General features: G+C 33.4%; 1 protein-coding gene across 1 annotated transcript; it reads right to left on the bottom strand.

Annotated features, from left to right (window-relative positions):
• Window positions 1-504: 504 nt before the first annotated feature.
• Window positions 505-2,888, bottom strand: LOC102619770 (indole-3-acetic acid-amido synthetase GH3.6-like). Its single transcript, XM_006469719.3, has 3 exons — window positions 2,440-2,888; window positions 1,433-2,340; window positions 505-1,284 (listed from the first exon to the last, which is right to left on the bottom strand). Exons 1-3 carry the CDS (start codon window positions 2,766-2,768, stop codon window positions 692-694), a joined length of 1,830 nt encoding a protein of 609 aa, XP_006469782.1. The 5' UTR covers window positions 2,769-2,888; the 3' UTR covers window positions 505-691.
• Between the last annotated feature and the right edge of the window lie 9,261 nt (window positions 2,889-12,149).

The raw sequence follows: 12,149 nt of genomic DNA, 5'->3' as shown, positions 1-12,149 counted from the left end.
AAAAATTGAACGTTTCAAGCTCACAAATCTTTCATTTTGAACCTGTTTGGTGGCTGATAATCAACTTTCTTCGACGATTATTTTCACTAATTTGTGTCATACTCCACAAGTGCAAATTGCTTCATTGATGTTGATCATGTTAGGTGTCAAATAGAATTTAGAATATCAAAGGAACAAAATTGATTAGGTACTAAAATGGTTAAGGTTTAAAATCATATACATGCATTCAGTTCTCACGGTTTAGAGTTCATGTGAAATCAAATTTTCTAATGTCACATTAGTTCAACCTTACTAAGAGAGGTGCTTGTTGACTTAGGCCGGCTTTCGAGCCCAAGCCCCTTGTATGGTCTAGGTTGGGTGCTTGAGCGCATCTTTTTCGTATCGATCAAGGCATTCAAATGTGGAAGAATCCACATCGCTTCACTGGAACCCTTGAAAAAAATGAAGCAGCGAGAAGGAGCTAAATTTCTCGATTTTTAGTACCATGAACAGGGAAAAAAATGATGGACAAGTAGAAGAAGATATTACTGGGACAAAAACTGTTTTTATGTGAGAGATTAAACAACATTGAGAGGAACAAAAGAAGGATTAAACTATTATTTAGTTTATCACACCACAGTTTCCTGTTCAATTTCCAGTAGTTTTACAGAAACCCTAACACGCACAACAGATAAAAAGGCTCCGACTCTCTTTATTTAGTGATCTCAGTGCACCATTGCTTTTGACCAGGAACCCATTTCGGGCATTTAGGACTGAAGTAATTCGACACAACCTTTGAGTTCAGAAGCTCAATTATGGGAGCATATTTCACACACCGTGGTGTCTTGTACTGATTTATTGATGCACCTTGACTAAGAGCATAGTCCATGAGCTTGTCAAATGTCCCACTCTCCACGAGCTTGATCTCTAGAGGGCCAATTGACTTATCGGAAACCCTGCCTTGGCGATAAACACTGTTGAGTGATTCTTCAATGGAAAGGCAACAATCCTCGAAGACTGAAGGAGGAATTTGAGTTGCACCACTTTGGCTAATTTCCCAAAAGAGCACATAGCGGCCAGGGATGGTTGATGTGTCCGCATAGCTTGTGTATTCTATGAGAGATGCATCAAACGGCGAAAGATGGTTAGCGGCATTCTTCACTGCATTTTGTAGCTCAACTTCATCTGTTTTATCAGAATCAATGCTCAACGCAACATTTTTTCGGCACACAAAGTTGAATTGAGGTGCCTTGTTCTTGAATCCGGCCACTTTCAGTATGTCTCCAACTCGATAACGATATAGACCTACATGATCAAAAACGTTAAATTTAGGAAATATTTTCAAGTGCTATTACATATTTTTAGGGATAAATCTTATGAATTATTATTTGAAAGCCACAATTGTGCTACTTAGTAAAGTCACAATTTTACTGTAAAGTATGTTGAAACTTACCGGCATAAGTGGTGACCACAAGCTCATATTCTTGTCCCAATTCAACATCAGTGAGATCAAGCACTTGTTGCTGATCTTCTTTAAGCGATTTTGGTTCCCCATTTTTCCTGTTCACTGGCAAGAACTCAAAATAGGCCATGGTGGGAAGTAGAGTATAGGACACTTCGCTGGGGTTGCACATAGGGTTAAGGTTTAGCCCAAAGTAGCACTCTGAAGAGGCATACATTGTGCAAACAAGAGGAAGGCCATTGCTATAATAATCAAGAGTTGGAATATACTGAGACATTGTTCCTGTCACAATAACATCAATATACTTAGTGTTAGGCCATAACCTAGTTATGATCCCTTTCCATGACTCTTTGCTACATTCAGCCTCGATAAAATCAGCAAGCTGGGTGTTAGGCTTTAAAATTTTCAACACAGCCTCTCTCACAGACGGGTCAGTGATTTTGGGGTCTATCGTTCCTTTTCGAATATCGTTACAAAGAAGAGGCCAGTGCTTTTCAAGGAACCTAATGGCTCGAATGAAGCCAGAAGCAAAAACAGCACCAACACGAAGAACTTGAAGGTTTTGACAAAGGCCACAGAGCATCTGAGAGTACATACTTTGGTAAGAGTCTGGACAGAGAATGGTTTCATTTGGGCTAGTGTAATTGGTGTATGGATCAAAAGGCCGGTCCTTAAAAAGTGAGCTTTTGTAGTAGCTGGTTAAGACCGGACGAGCCACAAGTCCTCCTGGGGTTTTAGCTTCTGATTTTATGAACAAAAAATACATTGCCTTCCCTTTGTCCAAACCTGGCACAAATTGGTCCACTACAGGCATCAAAAGGCTGTAAAGCAACGATCTCCTCTCCAGCTCCTCTTCTATTGTGGGCATCAGCTTTCTTTCTCCACCGGATGTTCCAGAGCTTCAAATCAATTAAATAACCCCATATTAACAATTTTTTTTTTCGTTAAACGATATTTTCTTTCGAAGAAATTAAAGTGGTATGTATAAGGGCTCTCACCTTGTCAAGAACTCTGAAATGGGCTGTGAACACAAAATTGGAGAACAATCTCCATTGGCAATACGGTCAACATATGGCTTAAGATCCTCGTAAGTGATAACAGGCATCACTTTCTTGAAAGTACCTTTGTCTACATGCCCATTAAGGCCATATCGTTGTAAGTACTCAACGTTGGCACTGCAAGAAAGGATTTCGGCTAGAACACGATCTTGCACTTCATCAGCTTGACTTGTAACGCTCTCAATAAACTGCAATGCTTTCTTGTTATTATCAGAAACTAATCCATCATGTTCAGCTCTCTCGAGTAAGTTTTGAGGAGCTTCTGGCATGGTTTCTTTGACACAACAAAGTGAACTAAAGAAGATGGAGAGAGCTAATATAAGCAATCAAAACAAGAGAGAAAATTTTGGTTTGCAGTAAATGAGATGAAACTTAGAAGATATATATAGACTCAGTAGTGGTGGAGGCTATGTGCCCGCTAATGCATACCAAGACTTTCAATCAAACAGTATTTACACTGTGCTAATTAACAAATGAATTAAGATTAATTAACATAACACAATTTGCTTTAGTTTAATTAATTAAATTAGATTTCATATGAGGCAGAGGCATAAATGGCATTGGTATGGGCATAATCACTCGATTAAGTGCTTGGCTGACAAGAAAAACCGGGAAACCGTTTGGAGCGGTCTAAATGGTGGACGATTTCAAGGAAAGGGAACCGGGAAAGAAGGTGATTGGACTGGCAATTTCCGGTAAACTCGGTACGTACGACCTTGTGACTGCTTCGGGTAAACCGAGTACATGCGGGCATGTACTGCGGGTGTTGTTAGAAACCCAGCAGCGGCTTTATGAAATCTTGCCTTTTTTTAATTTTACTTTTTGTCTTTTTCAAATATTTGTGGCTTCTGCTTCACGGTAAATCAATATCAGTATAGAATATATCCGCCGACATTCATTTCCCACGATTCTTTAACACTAATTAAGCTTCAAGATACGTATATATATTTGAATCATTTCGTACATATGTTGTTTCAATTTCAATTATATCATCCAATATTAAAGTTTAGTTTTTAGTTTTCTGTATGTAAGTTAATTAATTTGTTGCGTATCAAAAATATCAATGATATGATGATCGATCATCATCAACTAATAATGCTGGAAATAAGGTCACATATAATATATGCTTATAAGTGTGCTTGAATGTGTGAGACAAAGAAGAGTACTGTTGGAAAATCCAAATGCTCTAATTCACCATTTTACATGTGATGAAAATGAACTTAACTAGTCAAGTAGTAGTGGTAGTTTCTTGAGAACCAAAACGTTTGAAATATAACCTATATAGCGATTTTATGTAATGCATTTGCATGTGGGTCAATTTTTTATGCAAGTGAAGGGGAGAGTAAATCCAATTGGTGACGTTGAGGCCATGTCACACAAAAAGAGAGCCGTTGACTTAATGGGAAGGTCCCATCCCGGCCTCATCTCCGGCTGTCTCCTTGGCGTGTGAACAGTCGTTTTCAGAGGGACACGCGTCGAAGGACAGTTGGTTGTCCCCACTCTCAGTTGCCTATGTTTCACAACATCAACCCAAGAAAAAAGAGTCGTTGCTTAGGCGGGCGAAATGCGGGTGATAGAGCCCCCACCAAGGCAGGGTAGCCGGCTGCCTTGTGCTTGGAGTTGCTGAGATTTATGATTTTTATCAATATTTAATGGAGATTTTGTAGAATGTTTATGTGAGATTATTGTCTTGATTTTTAATTTATTTATTGCTACTGTGGGTTGAATCTCGAGTCTTGACCTGTTACTTCCACACATTTCATCTCTGTTATATCATTATTTATTGAGACTGAATACGTACATATATGGTCACTAAAGTACTTAATTGCTATTAGATATTTTTTTATAAAGTGTTTCTCTGATCCTAAGAATCATTTTGTTTACTCCAATTCTTGTCCTTACAACATATTATCAGGAAATCATACTTATTCATATTCTCATCTTCTTGTTATGATATAGGTATTTTTATAATTTATTAGAGGCACATAATTTACTAAGGAACCTGTTGAGACCTCCTACACCGACTTTGGTTTTTTACAACTTAGATATTTATGTATATCATAGGTTGGACACCTAATTTTAAATATGTAAGAAACAAATTAATCTTTCTTATTGGTTTACACAAGAAATTTGAAATCGTTTTGAAATGTGTGAAAAATGATGTGATTTACATCCTATGGGTAGTGATCTTTTATGTACTCATATGACTTTTAGCATTCCTTTAATGCGATATATAATAATTACTACTAATTATTTCAAACTATTTTTATTTTTTTAACTTTGAAAGCCAATTATATTTACTCCAATTAACAACTGTTACACCAGAAACAAAAGGGAGACCGTTTTCAACACTATCTGGCAACTGTTGCCACAATGCATAAAGTTCTCTCAAGTCTCTACCCAACCTTTGATGTGTGACTTATGCTTGCATTTTGCCATTTGTTATATATATGCATAAGCAGGAATCAAAATGCAGTTTCAACGCCTAATTCCTTGATGCATTGCTTGCTGCCATGGGAACACCTTGTTAAAAATTTTTGCGTCTGTTACTGTGGTTATTTATGAATTCAACTATTAATTGATACCTAATATTCTCAGCTAGCTTTCTGCTCCAACGACAATCGCACGGAAATTTTGCAGTGAAACCCCTTTGCTGTTACCTACAACATAACAATTATTTTGATCACAAAGCACCGATTTTTGGCCCACTCAGAAATCATAGCCCCTTTTTAGACTAGACAGCTAGCCTTTAAAATACTGTCAAATCCAATCAAATCACTTTCTTGCATTCTATTTCGGAGCCCACATTAGCTGGTACCTTGGAAAGTGATGCTAGTCTTAGCATGTTATTGTTTTAATTATTCATGCAATGTTACCCTTCATTGTAATGCAAGAAGAATTTGTTATTAAAGGTTGCATCATCATTTTTGCATGTTCATGATGTTGCATGTGATTAAATTTTACTTGAAATGTAAAAGTATAAGATTTATGCACCACAGTGTGTTAGAGGTGACTTTGAAGCGCTGTAATTTAGTTATGCTATATATATTATAATTTTATTGCTCTATTAAATCATATCACTTAATAATTTTTTTTGACCATTATACTATTAAATCATGTAACTTAACGACTTTTTTAGACTTTATCAGATTTAACAAATCCAGTAAAATTATTAAATTATAAAGTTTAATAATGTAATAATTAATATTATGCTATTAAACTATGTTTTAATAGTTTTTCCGTAACTTTAACAACCAATCACATAAGGTATTTACTCAAGTGAAAGATTAGATGAATAGCTGCATAATCTTTATGACACCTCAACAACTCTCTAAGTGAATCAATGCACAATTTTTCTGGCAAGACAATGATTATACTTTTGATAAGAAACAACGAGAACTGGAAATATACATTCATCTAGCTAGCTTTCAGTACTGATAAATTCTGACACTTCAAAGTTAAAAATCAAACCGGACTTTACATTTCTACTGATATAATCTAGCAATCCCACTAACTCAAAAGATGGTGAAAAGTAAAAGTCCTTGAAGATTTGAGGCTTCTTTCTTGTTGCATTATGTGCGTGTACATCAAAGGCATGTGGAGGGAAATGGAAAGTCGTTTTCAGAAAACGTACGCTTTCATTTTCATAGCAGGATAAGAAATAAATTAATTGCTTAATGGCTTTTTCATGATTCAATAAGTTTTCTTGTTTTTCACTCTCATGGATAATAGTTTTAACCTTCGTTGAAATTTCTCAGATAGTGATAATGGATGTCGGTACCTGTCTGTGTCTAACAACTGTAACTACACTCTTCCTTGTCAACTGCTATAGCATTAGTCCACTGTTCATGTCCATGCAATGAACCCTATACTTTTTAGATGAAGCCAGAATTTTTCCTTTTCCTTTGCACATGCCATTCATGTACTGGAAAGGAAAATTTCGTGCAGTGTAATTGATCTGGAATGTCTGCTCTAATATGGCAATTAGGGTTTTGTGGAGAAACATGCATGCATGTGAGTTAGTAAATATAATGCTGGTTAGCTTAACCGAAAAATCCTCTTGAGACGGTAAGTGTGGGGTTTGAACCCCGTTCACGTAGATAGGAAGAGAATTGAGTTGTTATAAATTTATAAGTTTAAAACAATGTAAAATCGTCAAAAACCTTGTGACAGCTTGCAGTCTTATATTTCTCAAGTAAATTCCATCTTCTAGAGGTCAAAATTATTGATTGCTCCTGCCAGTGTGAATACATATACATACATATACATTTTCTAAGATTACTGTTTCTGTCATTATAGATGGGACAAAGCAAAAAGAATGTGAGTTTGTATTCATCTTTGCTGAAGATCCTAGCTAGCTACAATAAGTGCACCATGCATGGACCTTCCGGCAAGATATATCAAACTGTCGGAAAATTTTATCAAGGCAAGTTTAAAGTTTGGTTAAAACAAATGGTGATCTAGAACTTCATCATGGATTATGAACAAAAATAGATAAGTTAGGTGGCATCATACTTATCCCAAAGTTAATTAGATTAAAGTTTGATATGATAGTTCAGCAAAAAGATAGAGAGATCGACTGATTTTCACCCCAAAAAAAAAAAAAATTACAGGTCACAATAACTTTTCAATTTCATCACTGAGAACAAAGCAAAGCTAAGATTCTCATAATAATATTACCTTTTTTGGAATCACGATTAATCCAACTTAATTAGAGTTGCTTAATCAAATCTAGGTGGGCAAAATGCAAGGCTATGCTATGCAGTATAGTGTGAGAAGTACTTTTCAGCCCCATCTTCTCATGTAGTCAAATTGGCCAACATATGGGACCAAAGTATCCGATTTCAGCTTGACTACAAAGTATCACTGTCTTGTACAACAAGATAATTGTGGACACAAAGGAGACACAAGTCTTTCAAATCGATTTTACTTTTTCTAATAAATTTTCTTTTCCTTCTCCATTTTACTTGACGATATCCAAACAGGTTATATAAATATTTTTCCCTGAATAATAAAGGGGATTATATGGCTTGGGTGACCGAAGATTCCAATAATAATAGGCATGTGAGGAGTAGCATTATATGATAATTTTGACACGCTTGATTGTTTATGATAGTGCTAGAAACTATTCAGATACGAGCGAATCAACAAGAAAAGAAAATTAAAGGCTAGGGTTTTGGAAGCAATGGGTCCATGGATGCGCCAAAAAGATCAGAGGATGATTTTCGTGTCTGCTTGATATTGATCCTTGGTGAGAAATTTAAGGGAAGACTTAATGATTGTGTTCGTTGTGTTGTAACCTTTTGTCACCTACTTAATTACACCTGTATAGACCTGTTATTTGTCACAAGTCACGGCCGTCGATCTCTTATATTTATCCATTTATTCTGTTGTTAACAGAATTGACAGGCAAAGACATGTACAAAGGATAAGATAACAAATTGTTCGGGCACAGGGGGGTTCTGAGAAGACTTGACCTAGCTTGTTGCTCCATCGTTGCTGTGAATTAAACATAAAATATGATATGACTATTTAAGTTTTTTTAACAAAACCAATCAAAAGTCTTTTCCGTGGCCACATGCCCCCAGTCATTAATCTGTTATTTGATCACTGAACACATAATTAATCGAGCCTCTGTCTTTCAATAAATTTAGAGATGTTTACGATTTTTAGTTAAGTTAATAGGTAATTTCTCCATTTAATTTTAAAGAGGAGAAGGGTTCAAACCTCCAAAATGTTTATGAGATTTTTTTCTTTTCTTTTTTTTTTCTTTTTGGTTAAACTTCTATTATGCATTTTTTATGTTTATTTATGTTGAATTTTGATTAAATATTTCAATGGACATACTATATACCTATTTGTAAATTGAATTGCATTAGAGTAGTGCTCCTCCACCCTGAATTATCTTACGAAACCACTTTCTTAAAAATATAGCAGTAAAATTCCACAAATAACCTTCTAGATAAAACCCACACATAATAATAGAGTTTAAGGGGTTTCATAAGACTTCAAACTTTTTTCAAATTCTCTCCTTTTTAGAAGTTTAAATAGTTATAATAGAGTTTGAGGCGATTTTTAAAACTTTCAAAGGGTGTTAATAGTTCAACTCTAGTATATAATAATATTTAGGCTCTATTTGGTACAATTTTTTAAGTAAAGCTTCTTTAAATAGAGCTTTTGTTAGTAGAGCTTTTACCTAAAATTTTTAGTTGTTTTGTTGTCAATGAGAGCTTTCATTAAAAATTATAAAATTACTTTAATAGATAGGTTTTTTAAAGTTATATTACGAAAAGAATGAAATAAAATTAGCAAATAAGTAGATGATACTTTAATTATTTTGACAATTAAATAAAACGTTTCAACCTCTATTTCCAAAAGCCTCGAATTTAAACTTTTACCAATAGAGGCAAAATGACTTATTTAAACTTTAAAAACTCTATTAAAAAAAAATCAAACAACAACAAAAATTTTGATATAAGCTTATGAGATTAAATAAGTACTTATAATCATTAGATAAGTCATACCAAATAGGTACTTAAAATTCAGGAATAATCTTTTTAGGCTTTTCAAACAAGTCCATTTGGTCTATTTAAATAAAAAAATTTCAAAACTTACATTTGTTGTGGAGACTAGGGAGCATTTGGCAATGTTTTTTAATTAGTGTTTTTGGCTCTTATTTTAGAGAAGGGAAATGATGTTTTTGATGTTATGTTTTTAAAATAAAAATTTATTTAGTAGTTTATTTTCAAAACAACATATGAAAATGAAAACAGTAAAAATATATTTGGTTATTTGCCTAAAAATGTGAAAAATAATAAAAATGTATTTGATTGTTTGTCTAACAATATAGAAAACTGGGAAAATGTGTTTGATAGAATTTTTGTAAAATAGTTTTCTTCGATTTATTTATACATTTTTATCTTTTATTATTATAATTTTAATCAAAACAAAATCAAAATTTCATATGACAATAATAATTTTAAGAAAACCCTCAAAATTTATCAAGTTCTAAAAAATTAGAATAAAATGAAAAATAAAACAACATATAAATTTAAATAAAATAATTTAATATAAAGCACCATTATTTATTCTTACTAGGTAAAAATTGCCCCAAAAAAAGAGATCTTCATTTTATATTTGACATAGCGAAAAATCATACAAAAGTTATTGAACAATAAACAGTTGAAGGAGAGAGTTTTTACAGTTGAAAAATAAGGTATTTGGCTGAGCGTGCAAGAGATAAAAGGAGAGAGTTTTTACGGTTGAAAAATAAGGTATAAGACTATAAGTAATAGTGCGGTAAAAATAATTATTAATGTAATAAAATAATAATTAAAGAAATAAGAGTAGTGGGCCAATATACCAATTTTTTCATGACATTTTTTGTTTGTTCTTTAACTTTCGTTCAAAAAGTAGAGAACACCAATTTTCAGAAACGTGGATAACAAAAATGTTTTGTTTTTTAAAATTTTTGCTGATTATCATAGAATAGCTTTATCAAACATTTTTTTTTGTATTTTCTATTTTTGAAAAATTAAAAACACCCAACAAAAAATATTACCAAACACACCCTAAGATTGTCTCGTGCTATTAATTAGTTCAAACCTAACGAAACTTAGAGTTGGATTACTAGCATCCCTCTTTTCTCCTCATGAAACCTTTTTTTTTGGGGGTTATATTTATGTTATTTCTGAAAAAAAATTTAAATACATTTTTATTTTTTATTTAATTTTTTCTTTTAAAACTTAAAGTAGTAATATACTATTTTTTATTTCTTTTGCAATCTTATTATTACTCTACACATAAATTAAACAATTTTATCTATTAAAAAAAATTAAAAAATTTTATGGGTGATGAATTTTTTAATTTTAATTATTGGCTTAAATTTCACATATTTTAAATTATAATTCAAAAGCAATCTTAATTATAAAAAATATTTAATCAATAAGAAATATAAAAAATAATAGTTTATTTCAAATTTGTACAATTTATTTTAGTTAGATAGAAAGTAAGAGGTAAAAAATAAAATTAAAAATTAAAAGGATTGATTATGAATGTAAGTAACTTGGTGGGAAAAAAATATGTGTTTAATTCTTATTGGTCCTTAAACATAAGTTTATTTAAAGTGTGATTTTATAAAGATAGTGAAAGGGCGCCAATAGTTTCACTCCAAAATTTATATAGGTGATTGGTTATATTAGAAGCTTTGGTTAAGAGAAGATGCAGATTAGTAATTCTAGTTTTACAATATGAATTTTACACCACTCACAAAAGTGCTCGTTACAGTTAGCCCTAACTTTTAAAGAATTGTTAGAATGCACAAGAAGTATCGGATGTGCGACTGCTAGCTTTGAAAGAAGTATTTTTGGTTGCACTAGCACTACAATAACCTTTTCCAAAGCTCTTGTGCAAAACATGAATACTCGAACAACATACATAAGAGTTTTTAAATATCTAACTCTACACACAACATGCATGCATGCGCGCGCGCGCACACACACACACATTAACATGTGATCAAATGGTCACATGCAGAACATATTAGGCATACATGATGTATCACAAAGTTGATGCACCTTATATGTCATGTGATGAAATTAAAGAATATGTCTCTTACAAGAGACACATCCTTACATGTTCAAATTTGAACATGTAACTTCCAAGTGGTTAATGAAAGTTACTTGTTCAAAATTCGAACATATAACTACCATATTTTTGCTTATATAAAGGCATGAATGCATCACAAGAGATACACATTCCAAGATATCCTTAAAGACTTATTATATTATGTTCTTGATTTTTTCATGTAACCACCAGCCTAACGGCGGTGTAAAACAATCATTAAAATTCTAGCAATGGTATCATAGCGAAGGTTTCAATGCAGAACAAGGATTCAAGTGTGAGAAAGTTTTACCAAGGAAATTCATCATGATTTAATTCAAATCAATTCCATTTTCTATTCCAAAAGCACTCTAGACGTCTTAACAAGTTCACAGAGTCCAAAAACACAAAGTTTTGACGTCAGAAAGGATAGAAATCATTAAAACAAATGAGTGCTTTGTAGAGGGTTGTAGGCACATGCAACATATGCGCTTTAGAGTTTAAAGACGCGTGCAACAACAATCGCCCATTTCAGCCGATCTGAACCCAAATTGCTCTAACCCGACTCTTACTTGACCCATGTCAAAATCCCATGTTGATCTACTTCGATTTGGCTTTGAACTGCACTTCGCCCTTATTCGACCCAGTGTTGACCTAAAATTTGATCATTTGAACCAAACCGTTTGTGGACCGCGGTTTGACCCATTTTCGATTCATCTGAACTGGCCGTTCCTGTTAGATTCGGTTCAGGCATCAAATCAACCCTAAACTACACCAAATTTTGCATTTTAAGGTTTTCCACTAGCATGGAGTGATTTGTGGCCTTAGAATTCAATTTTAAAGGCTCAGGATTCAAAAATTTGGGGAAGTGCAACTTTTGCAATTTTACCTAAGCACCATAAGGGTTTACACAGGCGAACTCTTATGCCTGAATATTTCTAAAAGCCGCCAAATCTTAAAGAAATCAACTTCTCCATCTGAGATTTGAGTGTGAAAGAAATCAATTCTGGTTGACAAATTCAAGGTCTAAGTCCACTATGTCTTGCAAG

This window comes from Citrus sinensis, chromosome 2, assembly GCF_022201045.2.
Source record: "Citrus sinensis cultivar Valencia sweet orange chromosome 2, DVS_A1.0, whole genome shotgun sequence".
Taxonomy (NCBI): Eukaryota; Viridiplantae; Streptophyta; class Magnoliopsida; order Sapindales; family Rutaceae; genus Citrus; species Citrus sinensis.
Note: the sequence above shows the minus strand (reverse complement) of the source record. Positions and strands in the feature narration are given on the sequence as shown.